This window comes from Phoxinus phoxinus, assembly GCF_949152265.1.
Source record: "Phoxinus phoxinus genome assembly, chromosome: 12".
Taxonomy (NCBI): Eukaryota; Metazoa; Chordata; class Actinopteri; order Cypriniformes; family Leuciscidae; genus Phoxinus; species Phoxinus phoxinus.
Window position 1 is genome coordinate 26,234,754 of NC_136887.1, and position 21,094 is coordinate 26,255,847.

The 21,094-nt window shown below is 37.7% G+C and overlaps 2 protein-coding genes across 3 annotated transcripts in view; one reads left to right on the forward strand and one right to left on the reverse strand.

The window, feature by feature from the left end:
• Positions 1–38: 38 nt before the first annotated feature.
• On the reverse strand, positions 39–6,856 carry grxcr1a (glutaredoxin and cysteine rich domain containing 1 a; the record flags this gene model as incomplete). Its single annotated transcript, XM_079630673.1, has 5 exons — positions 6,734–6,856; positions 4,643–5,170; positions 1,115–1,354; positions 960–1,025; positions 39–218 (listed from the first exon to the last, which is right to left on the reverse strand). Exons 2-5 carry the CDS (start codon positions 5,042–5,044, stop codon positions 39–41), a joined length of 888 nt encoding a protein of 295 aa, XP_079486799.1. The 5' UTR covers positions 5,045–5,170; positions 6,734–6,856.
• A 6,383-nt stretch (positions 6,857–13,239) lies between these two features.
• Positions 13,240–21,094, forward strand: part of atp8a1 (ATPase phospholipid transporting 8A1) — a 117,642-nt gene continuing 109,787 nt past the window's right edge. The window contains exon 1 of one of the 2 annotated variants that reach the window (XM_079630671.1): positions 13,240–13,590. In XM_079630671.1, coding sequence (XP_079486797.1) covers positions 13,542–13,590 — 49 coding nt within the window. In that variant the 5' untranslated portion in view covers positions 13,240–13,541. The remainder of the gene's footprint in view (positions 13,591–21,094) is intronic. The other variant, XM_079630672.1, reaches the window with a different exon arrangement.

Genomic DNA, 21,094 nt, shown 5'->3' on the forward strand with positions numbered 1-21,094 from the left:
TGTTGGGAGGAAGGGGTTGCAGGCACTTGAAGAGGACCTCAGTGAGAACAGCTGGAGCAGGGCTGGAGACCGTTCTCGTTGCACGCTGTGCACTTCAGGGCTTTGAAGGAGTCGGTGAAGCAGTTGCGAAACACAGACATTTTGCTGCCATGGCACATAGGGCACGGGACAAAGGCAAATCCCCCACACGTCTGGCATGTGTCGGGGTGCTGAACCCTCTACGATTGGACAGAGAGAAATGGGAGTGAATTTGAATTAAACACCGGACCCTGTGTGCAGATGCTCTGTATGATCAAATCTGAGTGATGCTTTATTTATATATTATAAAATAAGACAAGTACAAGCTTGACTTTATCTAATATTTTGGGCTGCTCTGTTTTATTTTATTTTATTAAAAAGTGTTTGTAATTATTGACTCTTTGTTTGAGAATAGTATATAGAAAAGTATTTAAATATATGCACGTGTAGAAAATTGAATGCAAATAATATTAATCACTGATATATTTACAGTGTATATGTCAAGAGATATAATGACCTGCAATAATAAACCTTTCCTCTCTTAAGTGGTTCTGTTTTCCTTGAAAGAATAAACTATGGTAATAAACCAGATTTGGCTTTACTTGAGCAATTAGAACCAATGTCTTTCTTATGTAAAAAAAAAAAAAAAGAAAGTTATAGGGGTTACTGCAAAGATGCCATAGAAGAACAATTCTGGGTTCCCCAGAGAAACTTTCAGTGAACAGTTCTTATAAGAACCATTTTTTTTCTTAGTGTGAGAAACATTTTAATAATCTAAATAACTTTTGGCAGAATGGAGAGGTTCTTCATGGAACCAAAGGCCAATAAATAACCTTTATTTTAAGGGGGATATGGTTATTTTAAAAACGGTTGACCCAAAATGGTTCTTCTCTGCAGAAAGTCCCTTTTGGAACATATATTTTAGTGTAAAATATCAATACCTCAATTTTGGTGAGGAGATCCTGAAGCTCCCCTAATTCATTCATTGCAAGTATTTTCTCTGCACCCTGGATGTACAAAACATATGCAAATCATTATTCAGACTTCAAACATTAGCATGATGATAATGTTCAGTAAGAATAGTTTGAACACTGACCCCTAGGTAGTGTCCATCAATGAAGACCACAGGCAGAGAGGGAGGTTCACCCACTCGTTTGCAGCGTGTCTCCAGTTCCTTTCCGTATTCACAGTCTAAAGCGATGTTCTTCTCTATGAACTTCACCCTGTGGTTCTGAAAGATCTTTCGGACCAGCTCGCATCGCTCAAATGTAGTCCTGACCACTCGAAAACTGGTGGTGTAGATTACAATTCGCCCGAACTCTAGAGTCAGTTCTGGCTGAGAGAAAGAAAACAGAAGTCTGGTGTTAGACAAGAGTCTCTCTCTCTCTCTCTCTCTCTCTCTCTCTCTCTCTCTCTCTCTCTCTCTCTCTCTCTCTCTCTCTCTTAAAGTAATCAATCACATCTCACTTGACTCTAAGAGTGCGCAAAGGAATTTGCAACAAAGCATTCAGAATTAAAAGAATAGCTCAGTATCTTTAAAGCGCAGTTCTAACTGCAATTGGAAAGTAAAATAAAACTATATTGTGTGTACAAGATTTGCAGCCGCTTTTTGCAGGTAACATGAGGCAGCAGTTGAACAGCATCTATTGATTTTGTGAGTCACTGTTCCTGAGATTGACCTTCAGCATTCTTTCTTAGAAGAGCAGCTTCCATGAAGTGTGAAGTGTTTTTTTTTTTTTTCCTTTGCAAAGAACAAAAATAGACTCAACCTTCACACATTTTAAAGTGAGGATGGACCTGCACTGCCTTGTGCAACGTTGTGTTTGGCGGATGTGATCTTACAAGCAGCTTTTACTATTGAGGAAAAATTCTCAAATTCCAATAAAAACTCTATTACAAGCATAGAGCAAATACAGTAGCATTGTAAGGCAAACATGTGTTAAGATTAGGCATGAAGTGGCAATAAAACCTGCAGTAATGCAATTTATAGTGCACTTTGATCTACAGTGCATATTAAATATATTGTCACACTTCTGATTTTTACCATCCTTATCTGACATCAAATAGCAGCTCTTAAATCATTTACACATTTCACTATATCAGACAAAGGTGGTGATGTGCATGCTTTAGCTGCTTTGATAAACAACGATTAAGTGTTGCAGGAGAAGAAAATACAGTGTCTCCTATGCATTTGGACAGGACACTTAGGGCCTGTTTACACATGAAATGACCAGGGCCCGTATGTATAAAACTTCTCAGGAATGGACTTGTCTAAGAGAAAGAGACTTTTATTAAGAAGCTAAAAGCAACTTTCAGCAAAGTCTAAGACGGGTTAAGTGCTGACTGAGGTGGCACTTAAGTGTTGCAAACTAAGGACTACAATGACATCAACACAAAATGGCCGCCCTCAACCACTGAATCAGCCTTTATATTCTTAGAATTTTGACACACTTAAAACAAAAATGTTACTCTGAGTGGCTTTATACAGCCCCAGGGGTTTAAATAGCACTAATGTGGCACTAACCACACTAAAAATGCAAAAAAAAAAAAAAAAATTATTTTATTTTAATATTTTTAAATACGACGGAAGAACAAAACATTAATCTAAGTAAAGGTTATCTGACCAGATTATTCGGCAAAAAAGGCAAACTACAGCTGCAGGTTTTACGGAAAAAAAATCTCACAGGAAAAATAATGCATTTGGCAGCAACATAAGTTATTCATATTTCACTGGTTCTCTCTTGTTTTCGCATGTGCTCATAATTTCCTAGCATGATTTTGCATGTTGCATTGCATTATCACAATAAAACGCAGTATGCTTGGAAAATCTTTAACATATTTTGAATAATATTTGGATAAAGGGTGAAGATGTCAATATTTGTATAGCTCGTCAACACTTTTGGCCACTGTTGTCTGTATGGCAGTTCATTGACTTTCCAAATGATCTTCAAACCATGCGGTGAAAGCAAGCCACTTTTATGAGGATTGCACATTTCCCTGGAGTTGTTGGAGCCGCTGATGGGGCTCATGTTCGCATCATTGCTCTAACTATAAATGAGGAGACATATCAATATAAAAGGATTATGTAGCATCAACACTTAATTTGGGATAATTTTGCACAATGCAAATCCATTTTTTAAAAATAAAAGTAAATATCAAAATAAATGTTTCAGTGTCTTAATTAAAGGATTTTATCAAGTAAAATATTAGGTGAAAATATTAAATGTCATGCTGCTGTGACTTCACCTCTGCAGGCTCAATATTGGATGATTCAGAGGTTGAGGGCGGCCATTTTGGGTTGAAATCATTGGTTGACAACACTTAACTGCCACTTCAAGTTTGTATTTATTTATATAGCACATTTAAAAAAAGGCAAACATGGCTGACCAAAGTGCTGAACAAAACACAAGATAAAGAGACAGGGGCAAACCACACATTCATGACAGAAGCTCACAATGAATTAAACTTCTTCCCTGTATAATTAAACTAATGAATTAAGCCACTTCAGTCAGCGCTTAAGAATCAGTCTAGAGACTTTGCTGAAAGTTGCTTTTAGCTGCTTTATAAACGTCTCCTAGTCGTAGACAATTCCTACTTTTTACTAAGAATTTTTTGACACTTAAGACTATTCTTACGAGCATTTCTGTGAAGTTTTATACATATGGGCCCTGGTGTAGGCTAAATGCCCTCCAAAACGCATTTGAGGCGGATTTAGAGACTGAGTCTGAGATCTGAGATGCATTCTAGACAAAACTAAACAAGTCTAAATGCATCTGGTTGTTGAAACCACAAATTTTACTCCTCCCAACAATGTTAAAAATAAAGCGTGCTATAGGCTTTATGACGTGTTGTAGCCTGATATGACTTTTCATCTTTTCATCAAGCCACCGTACAAATAAAACTGAAAGTAAGTCGCAGACGCTCAACACACAATCCTCTTCATTAAAAGTAAAGAAACTAAATGATCTTACCAGTGCTTTAATTAGGACATTTAAGTACCTTTTATAAACGTGCCTTAGAAAAAAGTAGCACTGGTGGTGTTTATCTTGAGAAAAGACAAGCACTGTGCATAAAGATGCGTCTGTGCAAATTGCTTTCAGTTAAAACAGCTCAAACATGCATTTTAGTCTGGGACTAAACATGCCTTGTCTGTGAAACTGGGGGTATATGTACTGTAGTTTTCATTGGGTTTATGAAAGTCCATTTAATCCCTGTTTACCCCCGATTAAAAATGATATAGAATTACAGATTTCAGACTTAAGCTTTCAGCAACTGTTTTAGTGCTTAACAACAAAGCATATGTCCAGAGAATACATTAAGATGATTAACTTAGCCAAAAACACTTAAAGAAATGCATCATTAATCTTTAATCGTACAGTGATCTTGCTCAGTGGGACAGCTTGCTTGTCTGGCCAAAACCTGAGAGAAGGGAACATGCTCTGTAACCAATAGCGGCTGAGGAAAGAGGTTCTGACCCTGTTAAGGACACAAGAAACAATTGAAAGCTTTTGAGCAGCTGTCAATAGTCTGATAATGGTATAGCCGTTTAATGTGCATTGACGTCCACAGTCAGGGGATTAAAGATTTTAGAGATGCTTGAGAAAGCTGACCCTCTATGACTTACCCCATTGTTTTTAGCCAAGTTATTAAAGCGTATTTGGCCAGCACTGACTTTGTGCTTGACTCCTCGAACCGTTCCATTTTTACTGAGGATATTCACTCGTTTGGTACCCAACACTTTGTCTCTTCCCCCTGCGAACATCAGCAAGTCATCGGGCTCACTTCCGCTGTCATCCAGCTCCGAGCCCAAGAATCCACACAAGTGTCCGTTCGCCTCCCCGCTGGTGGATGGAGTGCTGGCCCGGTCTGCCTCGGAGCAGCTGGTGCAGTCTGAATCCAGGGAATCCGATGGCCCTTCATCCTTAAACATCTCTTTCAAAACCCGCCCGCTGTTCCCTGAGGCCACCCGGAATCTCACCCTCTTCTGCCTCTTTCCCTCCTCCGGTGTCAACAAAGCCTCCTCCATTGCGTCGACTTACATGGTCCAAAAAGAAAAAGCCATTTTAATCCCTCGGATTCATGGGTGGATGAATATAATTAGCCCCGGTATTGCTCCATGATGTCCCCTGGAGCCCAGGCACAGCGAGCAGACCTGGAAAGAGGCAGATCTGTGAGTTACCGTCAGCTTCACCACCAGTGTTCCTGTACATGTTAATAATGCATGTGGCCTTGCCATGGTTACTGAGAAAACCGACCATGAAGAAACTGATAGTCTTTTTAAATAATTTATCATGCCATAGATTTGTCTCTTTTTGACAATGAATAGCATTGACTCATAGACCAAAAGTATGCATGTCTTTGTGACCTTTGGGTGTAAAGAAAAAAAGCTTTCCTTTACTCACACTCATGTTGTTTTAAACCGGTATAAGTCCAAAACTACTTTGGCTTTCATTGTATGGACAAAAAAAAAAAAAAAGTTCCACAGTAGAAAGAATCGGTCACACTTTAGATTAGGGTACAATTCTCACTATTAACTACAACTTTTGCCTCAATAAATTTCAATTACTGCTGATTATTAAAAGTTAGTAAGGTAGTTGTAACATTTAAGGGATATAGAATAAGGTCATGCATAAGTCATTGATACAGTATGTGCTTTGCCAATATCCTAATATGCACTTTAATAGTGAGAATTGGACCCTAAATATAGGTTTCATATAGGTTTGACTTGATGACAGAATTTTCAGTTTTGGTTGAACATTCTCTTTAAAAATGGTATGTTTGTTAGTTGAGACAGCAAGTGCATAGCCTATAACTTGAGAGGTACATTGATTTGCTCTGAAAGGTTTCACGAGCTAGAAGTTCTGGTAAATCTTTTATGATTGCTTGTCAGCAAGATGGAGAGACTTTTTCTATGTAATTATCTACTGTGGTTTGCAATGGATCTCAGAGCTTCTTAATGCACTGCAGTTTCATGCCACTCAGAAGATTGCGCTCGGTCTGCATGCTAACACCTGCTGTGCTTGAGCATGAGGGGAAATGGAGCTCAACTGTCATTGGCTGGCATTTTTGCACCCATCCGCCCTCCAGTGGGGGCTGCAGGAAGCATTGCAGCTGCTGTGTGACTACTACAGCACTGCAGAAGTGGGCCGAGCCGCATTGTGTGCCTGAGTGCTAGGCCGACTCCTTGTGCCACAGTTGATGAAAATGCGATACATTTTCTGTACTAGAGAAAAGGCCTTTTTAAGTGAACATTTTTACAAGAAATAAAAATGTCAAATATAGCAAAGATTTTTTCAAATAATTTTTTATGTTAAAGATTTGTGGCTTGTTTTTATCATTTACATTTGAAGTCATACTTGTGCAAAATGAAAATACTTCTCCCCCAATAACACATGCAGCCGAATATATTTATACTTTCATTAATTTATTGGCAAATGAATATAGCACAAAGCATAAGTAGGTGGAATATTTAGAAAACAAAATATAGAATACAGAAAAATAAGAATGAAAAATAAGAATGAAAAATACATTAAAATTTGTTATGTCATTACGTATTTTTTTTCAATCACCAGTGAGAGTGCCCGGAATTACTATTAGAGTGTACTCCAACCCGGACAACCACCACACATCCACAGACTCCATTCCCCATAATCCTTTACCAAGACTAATCAGCCATGATCACATTCACCTGTGCGTCATCATCTTGTTTACTCACCCTATATAAGCCTGGTTCTTCAGACAAGATGGCCGACTCTACACCTGTGTCTTCAGACAAGATGGCCGCCTTGGTCCCCTGAAGCGTCGCATCCGCCCTATATAAGCCTGGTTCTTCCTGTCATTCCCTGCGAAGTCTTGTTTAGTGTTACACTATTCCAAGCATTCTCTCTGTTGATCCCGTGTTCTTGGTTTCTGATATTTGCCCGTGTCTTGGATTAACCTTTTTGCCTGTACTTTGGATTACCCTTTCAAAATAAACTAGCCTACATTTGGATCCTCAACCTGCGTGTCTCAGAGCAGTTCGTCACAGTTTTAAAGGTGCTGTATGGAGTTTTTCTACTAAAATGAATAAAAAATGTATTACCTGTGTGTGAAGGGGTTGTAATCTCACAATAAAATGATCCACTTGGCGGGTTTTGCTATTATCACTGAAAGCAAGTATTCCCATTTCTATGTGATGTCCGGGTCGGATTTGCCGCGAAATCCAGTGACGTGACTGAGACCTGCATGTGCGCTCCCAAGCGTCTCGCCTCGTCTACTGACTTTGCACTCAACAGCGACGACACTGCAACTTTATGACATGGAGTCTGCTAATACTAGAAAACGACTAGCACAACACAGACTCCAACACAAACTCCACATAATAAAACAAAACAAAAGAAAGCATGCGCACGAGCACTCGCTTGTAAACGTATTGGTTGCAATCTGAAACATCACGGCTAGATGCCGCTGAAAACTACATATAGTACCTTAAGTCATAGCAGCTTAAGAATCATTTTATTTAAATAATTGAATGATTTATATCAAATATAATTTGGCTACTAAATTGACTTTGGTGAATATGAATTTTCAAGATTCATTTTTTTTCAAATTTATTTACTTTTAATTACTAGCAAGAATATACACTTCCGTTCAAACGTTTGGGGCCATTAAGATTTTTTTTTATGTTAATGTTGTATTTTTTTTTATCAAACGTAGTGTCAAAACAGCGATATTGTGAAATATTGATTCAAATTTTTTTTTAATGAGATTCTTTTTTTTCAGGATTCTTGGATGAATAGAAAGTTGAAAAAAACAGCATTTATTTGAAACACAAAACTTTTGTAACATTATAAATGTCTTTATTGTCACCTTTGATTAATGTATTCTTCCTGAATAAAAGTTTAATTTTAATTAGAAAAATAAAATCTTACTGTCCCCAAACTTTTGAACGGTAGTGTTTTATGTAGGCAACTGACAAGCAAGTTTATGAAATTATAGTTTGTGACTGTAATGTAACTATTGGCTCAAAGACTGAATATGTTGAATGTGTTTCAACAAGATATATCAACACAGGAAAGAAGCTTTTTCATGGATCTGATTATTTGAAGGGCAGATTATTTTAGTTACACCTTTTACATTTCATATTCTTACTGAAGCATAAGATTACAAATAAGTTATTTTATGAAGCCATTATGGCAAATGACACAAACCTCTTCCAGTGGCCTCTTTGCGCCCTCTCATTTATCATGCTGCATCTGTCTGTTCTTAAGAAGTCTCTCAGCCACTCCCTAAAGGAGTTATCGGAGTTAAACACAGTCAGATGAGATGTGCTTTGCATTTCAAACGGTAGCATGAGAAGAACCAAACAGCTTAAAACAAAGTCTCAGCATAATTTAGATGCCGCAAATCATCCAGTGAGTTCCTGCCTGTATATTCGTGCAGTTTGCTGGTGCCTGATGAAAATTGGGCTACATTTAATTTTGAAGTTCAATATATCATCCTTTTCCAGCCACATGCCAATATACTCAGATAGAGGCGTGCGTTTTATTCATGGGCTTTTTCAATTTCCTCAAGACTATGGTGAACCATGATCTAGAGAGCTCATCTAAAGCTCTGCCCATGAACATTTAAATCCGCCCTCATTATGCTCCTCTCTCGTCTCCAGTTCAGGGTTTTCTCTGTGAAGTCAGTGTCAGTTTTGTCTGTTCCCAAGCGTCTTTCACTCACTAAATGATGTTATGTCAGAGTTTGTGATTGTCAGTGTCAGTGATCAGTGCTCAAGGCTCACCATGTCTATTCTTAATGTTCCTGAATCAACATCCTTGTTGATATGCTTACTTTTATTGCTAACCAACCAGTCAGGCTGGTTATGGTTAGCAGTTGGGTTTGAAGTATGATTGTTTGATCGGATTGAAGATTATGCTTCAAGATCAGGACATTGACAAAAGAACGTACTTGAAGAAATGTGTATAGGAAGGTCTCTTGTTTGGGGGATTCTTTTAGGGAAAGGATAAAATGTTAAATAGTTTTAAAGGATGCATTATACAAATTCATCTATGATAAATGCCTCACTAGTGTTAAAATCAGGGAAATTCTACTTACTTTTTCTAAAAACTTTTAACAAATATGTCAGTTCACTTGGTATTATTTGTACAATTCTTACTTTTTATATAACAATCCTGTTTTCAACACTGCTGTCATCACCATCCACAAAGCATGATTAAGTCAAGGATCACCATGAGTCACAGAGATGATTGACCCAACCACCTCATCAATTTTAGGAACAATGCAGATTAATATAAGTCCATGTTGTTTACAGAAACTTATTTTGCCTTAAATCCCATTCAATGGAGCATTTGATGTGATTTATGCGTATGGTTTAATAAACAAAATAAATGAGCTTCGGAGCTTAACAGTGAAATTCAAAACCTGTGGCTCGGGCTTTTGTAAGAGGATTATTGAATTGTATGACTGATCAATAAGTTGTAGGCCTAAATATGGTTTAATACTTAAATAATTGAAAAGGTGCTCTCAGGCAATTCAAAATGTGAGGGTTCAATCCTTCACTACAAGTCCTACACCAGCAGGGGGCAGAGTCTGATCTTACTGATCAATGGTAAAATCAGATTGTTTTACTACAATCTATAGGTCAGGGCTGGGTTTCTTAAAAGCATTTGGGAGCCAAGTTGATCGTAGAGATTATTGGTGCTAATGGCAAACGCTCCGCGGCCCTGATTGTTTCCTCATTCCTTAAGTTGCACTCAGTACATTTCCTCATATTTTTTTTTACACATAAACGAATGCAAAATACTTTTGAAAAATATATATTTGTAATCAGGTGCACTCATATATGTTGAAAAATCCAGTCATTCGCCAAATAAAAGCTGTTTAATTTCAAATGACGCTGGGCTGACTCAAGGTCAAGGAAGCCACCATATTGAGATCACATGACCAGGTGAAAACTACTTGCCACTACACTAAAATCAATGGTAAACAGCAAAATAGTTGCTGAATTTAATCTGTTTTATAAACTGTTTACTAAATCAACCGAAATATATTAATGTATACCAACAAAACTATTGTTATGGGTTAAATCAGGTAAATTGCTTTTAAGATAACAATGTTACCACTTTTTACAGGATACCACACTGCTAATAAGTCATAGTGCACTGAAACGTTACAAGCTCTGTAAAAAGTCCCACAATGCACCGTGAAAACCAGGGAGCATCAATGCTCACTATGTTCAGAATGGAAGTTCTGAAGCATGAAACATAAATCACGCGAGCCAACTCACTGCACATAATGGCTGCGTCCGCAATCGCATACTCTCTTATGTACTTATTCTGAATAAGTAATATCTTCATGACTGCTAAAAAAAAGTCTGTTCCTTACAGTGTGAATGTGTGTATGAATGTAATACGCACATACCACATTCTCCATGTTGCCATTATGTGGCCAACCAGGGTCAGATGCCACTTCACTGCCAGTTATAAATCCTCTCCTGTGGCCTCATAGGATAATGTCCATTTTATGCACACTTCAGAATCTCTCCGGAAGAAGTGGGTCATCCGGTTACATTTTGCCTACTCTTTTATGAGTCCTGTGAATTCTGACTTTTGTCACACACTGTTTTTACTGTTATAGCCTACTTAACAAGCAACGTATTTATCATATAATGCAACAAATAATGTAAAAAAAAACATATCAGTTCTGCTGTTGTTCATAAATACCAGTAGACTTGTGATGTTGTACGAGGACGTTGTCATGTCACCAGAAATAGTCATCAATTGTCCCAATGTGTGAGCCAGGGTCCTTAATGTCCTTATAAGGTATACCAGTGCCCGAATTTTTGTACACGATATGGTTCACAACCTAGGAAGATATGGATCTCATTGAGACGCACCCCAAGACTTCAGCTAATACTGACCAGCACAACATGAGCAATTTAATAAAGGTACCTTTATTAATTCAAATGCATTTATTTGCTATATTTTATCCAGACAGTCCCTTCTGGACTGGATATAAAATATATCACCTTTCGCCACATCCTGCATTCTTATGAGCCAAATAATCATGCACCGTGTTTTTAATTCTAATTAGATTCCTCAATCAATATCTGTGGAGCATGCTGTCTTTTTTCACCCAGGCTTTAATGTCTCAGAATCCTCAGCTATTGTTAGAAGATCCATCAATTCCAAGGGGCCTTTCTTATTGAATCGGCTGATAGGTTGCCAGCGCTGTTCAGGACAGATGGTGCCACCGACTGTTGACTGACAGGCATTGCTCTTATACTTTCATGAGTCCTCTTCTAGTCCAGTCCATGCATCTCAAACTCATATATTGGTGCCATCCATTTAAAAGTATAATCTCTTTCTCAACTCAGACATTCTTCCCAAAATAATTATTCGTAAATACATACATGAATATTGAATGGGCCCAAGAACATGAAGTGAGGAAGATAGATAGATAGATAGATAGATAGATAGATAGATAGATATAGATAGATAGATAGATAGATAGATAGATAGATAGATAGATAGATAGATAGATAGATAGATAGATAGATAGATAGATAGATATATAGGTAGATAGATAGATAGATAGATAGATAGATAGATAGATAGATAGATAGATAGATAGATAGATAGATAGACAGATATAGATAGATAGATATAGATAGATAGATAGATAGATAGATAGATAGATAGATAGATAGATAGATAGATAGATAGATAGATAGGTAGATAGATAGATAGATAGGTAGATAGATAGATAGATAGATAGATAGATAGATAGATAGATAGATAGAATTTGAGTTTCTATTTATTAAACCAATCTCCTTCATTGTATTAGCACATATTTTTAATTTCAATGAACTGTAAAGTTTAAGGCAACCAGGTAACTTACTTTTTTAAGTTAAACCAACAATATGTTTTTACGTCAATCCTGACAATACAATAAAATGACAGTTCTGTCCATCTTTTACTCAAACAGGATGCAAAGCAAAGCACAATAAAATTACAATAAAATCATTCATATCATATGACTTCATAGTACTCTGTCTTCTGAAGGCATACAATGTATGTGAGAAATTTAAGGGGAAGTAAATAATAGCATTTTGAGGTGAAATTTTGAAACAATAAATTTAATTTAGTTTTATATATATATATATATATATATATAATGTAGGCTATGTACGTGTCAATGCAATTTTCATATTTTAAAGGATGGAAGGTGGGAACAAGGTTGGACATTCATGTGTGTTCAACAGAATTCATATTTAAAAAAGAAGACTGATCTATTTATATCTGTCTGTGAATGAGGGAGCGCGTGTCTGTGTGTCTATTGAGAGGATGAGTCATTATTTAGACTGATATGTGCTCAAAGATAAAACCACAGCAAACATAATCAAAGAGGCAGGCATCTTGTCACTGTTGCTAGGCAACCTCAGGAGCTATAGACCCAAATCTGTGCAGGCGGGTGGATGCTTGAGAGAAAGCCCAAAAAACCTTTGGAAATAGGGGCAAGAAATGTTATTATTTGTGGGTTTAAATTTCATAGATCTTGTATTATCAATACAATATAGTGTTTGCAATAAAAGAAGATATATTGAGATAATACTCAATGGATGTGGAAGCCTTATTATATAGATTTTTAGGCAGTGACATAATAAAGCCAGAAAATATGTTTATAAAAATTGTAACCATCTGAGTGGTGTTCTTTATTTATTCACTTTATTTTATTAATTTAATGATAACAACAGCAATAGTATCAAAACCAGTAGGCCTAAGGAACAGGAGGAAACAGGAATTGAGAATTCTGCACATCATCAACATGTGGCTTGTTGAGAGCAAACCCTCAGCATATCAGCAGCAAATCCATAATGTTTTCCGGCTGAAGGGTAATATGGGAGGCAATTGCAGAGTCGTGATTGCTTCAGGGCCTAAAATAAAGAAATAGTGGGCTGTCATTGTCTCTGCAATCCCCCTTCGAAACAATGAGAGTAACTGCAGCAGGGAATCTCCCGAAGACCTTTCCACATTGACATCATATTAGGGGACATCATTTTGGTTCAGTTTTTATTTAGCGTGGTACAAATCATATTCTCTATATATCGAGACATGCTTATATTTGGTAATTAGGAAATATCGTTTATGTAAGACACTTATGGTTTTCAGAGTGAGAACGACCAGCTTGCACGCGTTATTTCGACTCGACCCCCCCTCTGTGCTCTTAGTTGGCACGGTCCAATTTGTGAAGCGGCAGAGCTCGCTCACATTCAGTGTTTCAAGCGTATCGATTCTTGCTCGTGCTGGAGAGATTTTGCGTTCAGCTCCGCGCGCTGATGCTGGAGCGTGTTATCGAGTGCGGAACTGCCGCTGTTCTTCAACAACAACATGAATTCTAACCCTAAATAAATGGTTACCGGTCACGGGAGTGGGGGAAAGCTACTTTGGTTACTGTCACCGGCGCTTAAAATCCCTAGACGGGTGAAGAGATAAACGCAACGCGGAGTTTTAAGCGTTTAGTTGACAGGTGGACCGATGCCGCCCGTTCAGAGAACTATGTCGGATCTCCGTTCCCGTGCTGAAGGTAAAACACGTTTTTTTAGCGGATCTGTGTCAATCTGTATCTGTCATCTTGAGTTTCTTGACATGTGTACAATCTCTCTCGTGCTCGACAACTGTTGCGAGAGCACTTACTGGAGATTGCATTGGTATTCATTGCGTGATTCTAGGTTACAAATAAGTTCTTTCACAATTGCTTTCAAAGGCAGTGGCAACATTTTGTGAATGTGAGATGCATAAATGGTCGCTTGGGACATTTACCCATATGGTTTATTTAATATTAGGACTGTGATCAGCTTTTATTATTTATTCACAAACGTTTTTGTTGACATGTAAGTTATAGGGTGAAGTAATGGGTAGCCTAATGTGCAGGCAGTTCAGGAGTGTGTGTGTGTAATTATAAAGTTATTATATTATGTAACCTTATATTATTTGTGTTTTAATTTGTCTTAAAAAGTGGGCCTGGACTCGTTTGTAACTTAACGGTGTGTCATGTCAGAATAGTTGTGTGTCGCTGTTTTCTTAATATCTTTGTGTTACCATTTTCTTCCTAGTCCTGCTTTGGATGTTAATTCTCCAATGAAGATGATGCTCTCCTAGTCCATATAAGACATGTTCACAACATCAACCCCCGGTTTCACAGACAAGGCCTAAACCTAGTCCCAGACTAAAATGCATGTTTGAGCTGTTTTAACTGAAAGCAACTTACACTGACATATCTTTAAATGTCTGTAGGCCTACCATTGTTTTGTGTCAAGATACACACCAGTAATATTTTTTTGTCTAAGCCACGTTTATAAAAGTTACCTACCCTAATTGAACAAAGGCCCAATCCTGGCTTTATCTTAGCCCTGTCTGTGAAACCGGGCCCAAATGTAAGTCACATGTCTTTAAAGTTGAAATACCTACAGGTGGTGGGGATTTTGGCTTTTAGTTCCTGAGTTTTGAAACCTAAAAGGATACATCACAGTGATTTGATTATTTTGAATCTCGTGTGATCCTTTCTGCAGGTTACGTTACACCAGTTGAGTCGAGTGATGCTTTTGTATCTTATGAGTAAATTATTAACTTAACCGATTCGTTCACGTGCAACCTTTATAATAATTTGAATACAATTGTACAACCATTCTAATCTAACTATAAAATGACAACTACAATAAAATAGCCTATGCATTGTATTTATTGTTCATTCACGAATGTGACGTTTTGTGCCGCTCTGAATCTCGTTCAGATAAAAACACAGACTCGTTTATTGATGAGGAGTGTTTATTCAATAGGTCTACTGTCTAACCAATGAAATGCTCCATAACAGCTCGCGCTCGAATCCTATTGGCTCGCGTTTTAGTCAGTCTTGCAAGGCAGGACAGCAATCTCGCACTTCGAAAGGGAAAGACTGAAGTGAACGGAATATGAATCAGCATCAGCAAGTTGCTAGCTCCGAAGTGCTTCACCTGCAGTATTTGGGTATGGCGGAGACTTTCTCTCATGTATTTGTTTAATTTGTTTTTGAAGAATAGAGATGTGAGGTGTGTAAGGGCGATGTTCTTTGTCTGGTGTATATTGATCAGACTTGTCTCTGTCTCTCGTGTTTGTTTGTCTGCATCCTGGATAAAATGTTAAGCTTCCAGTGACCTCCCTTGTCAACAACCAGACTGCTCGCATGTATCGGAGTTTGATTTGCAGTCAAAAGGCTGACCAGAAATAATGTTTACTGATTGGAATGTCTGCGTATTTGAACCATTTCACTTCCTTGTGCCACTGACTTGCTGATACTTGGGGAAAATTACGTTGGGTAAGATTAATTTCTGCAATGCATCCTGTTATGCTGGATTTGTCCTAGACGTGTGCGATCACTACAGTTGGAATAGAGGCCATACACTTTACTTTAATAATTTAAGAGGCTATGGCTGATTGCACTCTTTTCACAAGTGCTGGTGAAAATGCAATCTGTAAGACAGTAACCAGCTCTCATCATTTTACACTTTAAAAAGCGGCTGACTGGTTTTAACCTTGGTTTTAGAGAACGTCGTCATGCCTCCTGCTGCCACATTTACAGTGTTTGAAAAGTATCCTGTTCGTCAGTGCAAGCATTTCCCAGCACTGAGCGATCAATAAGCCTGCATGTCCGATCAGGCCTATGACCTACACCATGCCAGTTTAAATGAAAGCAAGAGACCTGTTTTGAAATGCATTTCTTATTGCTGCTTGCTCTGGTTTCACTTACTCCACAGACCTTGCTGTGCGGCACAATGTGTGCATGTTGTCGTTGTCTTTTTGTAATCACTGCAGTGCATCAGGCTGGCTCGTGGTAGGGCAGGGCGGGACCTTGGCAGAACATCGGACCAATCCGCACATACCCTGTTTCACCCTCCCTCCTACTCCATCTTCACCACCTCCTCCTCAGCCTCCATGTGTCTCTTTGCTTTGGGTATGTCTGAGCTCTTGCCAGACCTGGCTGGGGCGTTTGCCAAAGCAGCCTTATCTGCGTTGCGGTCGGTAAGCGGAGGTGGCACGATTCTTGGATTTTAGGCAAAGATCACAGAGAGAAGCCCACACCGATGGGAGTGGGCACACCTGCTAGGGACCTCCAGAAAAGTCTGACTTTTTTTTTTTAAATAGTCTGATCAAACTCCTTTCCAAAGAACTTCTTTTATGGGCCTGCCCACCCAGTATCTGCAATGCAGCTGCAACTTTTTTCCTCTAGTTAGACAAGACAGGCTTTTTAAAGGTGAAGTTACGGTAAATATTACAGCTATCAAAAAAGTTCCCAGAACAAATCCCTTATCTTCCATTGATTGAACAAACAGGTAGGCCGCCCCTGCCTTACCTGGGCTATATCATGCTGTTCTAACAAGGGATACATGTATATTCCTTGTCCAATACTGATAAGGTGATAAATGGCCAGTTTTAAAACGTTGCAACTATCTTGTCTGAATAAATGTAAAATCAATCATTTAAATACTACAACTGGATTTATGCCTCACAACATAGTGTGAAACATGGATATTAATTTTGAGATTTGCTACATTTAACATTGATATTGTTTTTCAACATGAATACCCCCCACCGATCGTGTCAATCGTGGTAAAACTTCACGATTTTATGCACGTTTGATACTGTTTCTTGTAGGGCTGCGAAATATATAGAATTTATCGAAATATCGCAAATGTATATATCGCAATATCCATATCGCAACAGCTTGCAATAAATGGGGTCATGAACAAAAGACACTTTTTTTTTTTTAGCTTTAATAAGTATCAGGATATATTTAATTCATACAGTGAAAACTAAGCAGTTTTATTTTTATATTTTATGATTCAGTATCTTTTATTAAATAAACCTAATGTAGGATAACCTGAAACCCTGCGGTTTACACTGATGTTAAAATAACACTTCTTATGTTACAGTAAAACGCTGATGTTCACATTCAGAAGTTCTAAGGATGTTTTCTTGTCATAAAAAGAATGTGAAACACATGTAGGTTATATCATTTTAAAGATAATTTAAGTTTATTTTACACACTTTAAGCATTATCGTATCGCATATCGAATATCGCATTATTTAAGGAGTTATCGCATATCGCATTTTTCTTCAATATCGCACAGCCCTAGTTGCTTGCTGTGGTTACTGCTGTAGTTAGTTAGAATGCGGTTGTGACTTCAGCTACTTGATCATACAGCTGAATGAACATGTTCAAGCAGCTTCTGTACTTTAATCTACTGACTGATCAAAACATTTCAGGATTCACACTTGTAAGCAATGGCTGCTGTAAATCATTAACAACTTTCCTAATTAGGCCTACACCGCATAAACCTTTTATGATAAATAATATTATTGTGTAAAGTTAATACATCTATTAGTTACGGTTATTATTTATTGGTAAATTGTTGGTTCATAATTATCTGTAAATTAACCGAAGGATTAATAAACTATTCAGGAAAATCTCTATAGAATAACTGGGAGGAAAAAATTTGTTAGATTATCCAATTAATCGAAAAAAAATAATTGATAGATGAATCGATTTAAAAATAATCGCTTGTTCCAGCCTAATGGGATTGTTCAGATCATTATTGTCCTCTTTAGGCGGTGTTCATCATTTGTTCAGATAATGGCTGTAGAGTTGTGTCAGACAGTCACATCTTCTGTGCCCAGCAGACGGAGCGTGTTTCACAATGCGGCTGGTTTGCTATTTTTACCTTGACACATTTGAAGATGGATGTGTCAGATCTGTCAGTACATCTAATGATCCCTTGTTCAAGAGGCCTGAAATAGCCACAGCGTATTGACAATTTACACTCACAGTAATGAAAGCAGCGTATGTAACCATATTTGAAATAGCCACATACTGTGATGATGACTTTATTGGTTTTCAAATGTAATGGCTTAATGGCCATGCAAATCATTATGGAGAATGCAGTGTTAAGTTTTTGTTAGCCACAGATGTGTTGTTGCTGTGTGATAAACTGTGATGTTATGGAGAAGTTGAAGTCACAATTAAACCTATGCACTTAACCATTTCATACGTGCTTTTGCCATTAGTTTTAATTAGAAAATCTTGTTTTTCTTTTCTCAGCAGTTAAAAATGTTTGCAACTTTGAGATGTTCAAGCCATGTGCAGTTAGTCTTTCTAAATAATATAGGCTAGACATTAACTAACTTGCAGAAACATGCATTCAGTACGTGAAGGGATAGTGCACCCAACGGTGGGATAGTGCAGGGGTTCCCAAACTTTTCCATGACGAGGCCCCCCAAATACCACTAGGTTCTGGCCAAGGCCCCCCTTTTGCAGGATGTTTTTTTGAACACATCGACAGTACTACGGACAGTCTGACGGTCTGAAACGGCCGTAATTAACGAGCTTTCCTTTCCTACATGTGTGTTCCGTGTGCACGTGTGATGCTGGTGTTGCGCGATGTTAATCATGCGGTGCCCGAGTGCATTTGACCGGCATAAAATCGGCATACTGACCGGCCGTTAACCTAATCTCTAAAATGTTTGCATTAAAACTATAATGTTAAGATATGCTATGCAACAAATTATTATAATGCTATTTCATAACAATTCTCATAATAATATATATTTTTTTTTTTACTTTTTTTTCCAACTTGCTGCGCCCCCCACTTTGAAACCCCCGGGGATAGTGCAGAGCACCCACGGTAGGGTAGTGTATGTAAACGGTATTCTACAATGAAAATGTTTGTTGCTGTTTTGGACCCCATTGACTTTCACTGTAGTCAAAAAATATATATTTTTGATGTTTATTTATTTGGCATTTTCCTGTGCTGATTTTGTGGGAAATTCTGTGAGATGGATTTAAATATGCTAAATCCATTTATTTGCAGCTGAAAACATAAATTATTAGAAGAAATATTTCTTAAACATGCAAATCTGCAGAGCTTTCAGCGTATAGTTCTGCAGGCACCGATTCCTTGTTTGCCTGATTATGCTGCATTACACTCTAAAAAATGCTTGGTTGTTTCAACCCAATTTTGGGTAAAATATGGACAAACCCAAATGTTGGGTTAAAAATGTAATGTAAAAATTTAACCCAACGGCTGGGTTTGTCCATATTTTACCCAAAATTGGGTTGAAACAACCCAGCATTTTTTAGATTAAATGTTTGGCCATGTGTTGTTTTAAAATATTTGTAATTGGAAATTTATTATAAAGTAGTTATCATTATTTGGTTACATTTTGGGTGTTCAAAAGCAAGTAATATAATGGGATGAGAATTGTCAGTCAGTTGGTATTGTGTGTGTATGTGTGCGTGCGCACAGAATCCTGTCTATTGTTGTTTTTTTGTTGTTTTTTTATGAATGGATCGTACACATGGTGCATGAAAATCTGCTTCATCATTCATGAATCTCTTCCTCTCTCTTTACTGATCACCATGTTAATCCTTCACTTTCCCACCCCTCCTCCCTTCCCTCAGACAGTCCTAGTTAGTTTCAGCTCAGCCTCAAGGGAACAGAGTGAGCGGGGAGAGGGATTCTGGGTCTTAATCATTATTCAGTTGCCTTGCTCTTGCTGGTCTAGGATGGATATGGAAGTTGATTCTTCATTTCCACTTAATCCTACTTAATTCAGATGTGGATGCTCATAATCAGCAGTTACTATCTGATGTACAGTAGTCATATCTGCTCCCTGCTCATAGAGCAGTTAAATTCTCTCAAGATGAGAATGTGGCTTCATGAATGCGTATTATAGAGCGTGTGCTATTAAATATTAATCCAGTCTAGATGAATGATGCAGATGGTGGGAGATGCCTTATTTGAAATGGTCATATGGATTTATTTATGTCATTCATGTTGGAAGCATGCACACACATGCACTTTATCACATTCACACACATGCCATTTTAACCTAATATTGAGCAGAATGCATCAAGACAGATTTGGTACTAAAGCACATGGCTGGACCAAATGTCACTCATATGTCCTCATTACACCATCCCTGTTTCTTGGGGAAATAAATTGCAGTCTCTTTAACTAATTAAGCAGCCTCAGCATCTTGGTGTCCTCTACTCCGATTAACTTTAAGCCTGGTCACTTTTCCAGGGGCACCCCGCCGGGATTACCTGGCATTAACTATGTGCTTTAGCCCCCGTCTGCTAGCCAAATGGCCGATGGAGCTGTAGAGTCTGTTTATTATAGTTCTGGTGAAATGTACATGAGCAACAGATTCAATACTTCAGTATTTTATTTGAATTTTTTGCCTGCATCATCAGCTTTTTATCATCATAGATCAATCACACATTCTTTCTGTGATTAATCGCAATTAAAAACACAAGTTTTTATACGTTTAAAATATATTTTAAAATGTAAAAATTCCACAGTTAATCTCCAAATTAATGAAGAAACAACAGAGTATAATTTAAATTTTAAATACTTGTTTAATAGAATCTTTTTCCTAATACAGCTACTGATGAACCCATAATAAATGTCATATTTTCCTGTGCCTTTCCGGTCTAATAGGTAGGAAAAATACAGAAATTGAATAGTTATCAAACAGTCCGCGCTCTGCATAAATTATAATTTAAATATAGATGAATCCTTATTTAAGCTACAGAAGTTCTTTGGTCAAGAGCAGTGCGTACTTCTCTGTTATCCTTGTTCTTTGATTAACTTTATTGAGTATTGACAGATGGCTGTTGTCACTTTAAGACCTGCAGCTGCTGACAGAGACACGGATCTGACGTGGTTCTCATTCTCTCATAACTCTTTCATTTAAGACATTATTTAACTAATTTAAGACTGCTCTTGTGAGGATACTCGACAACTGTCTTTTTGGCATAATTGTGTGTGTTATTGTTCATTCAAGCGCGAAAGAGAACTCTATGGCGCGCTGTCTATGCGCACGATACTGGCGCATGTCTTTCTGTGCATCGTGTGTGTGTGTCAGGACATTCTTGTCGCACTTGAATTGTTTAAAAGCATTTGCATGAATAAGAGCATGATCATATAATGTAACGCTATCTTATGACAGAAAAAAACGGATGCTGCATTAAATATTGCGTTAAACTGGACACA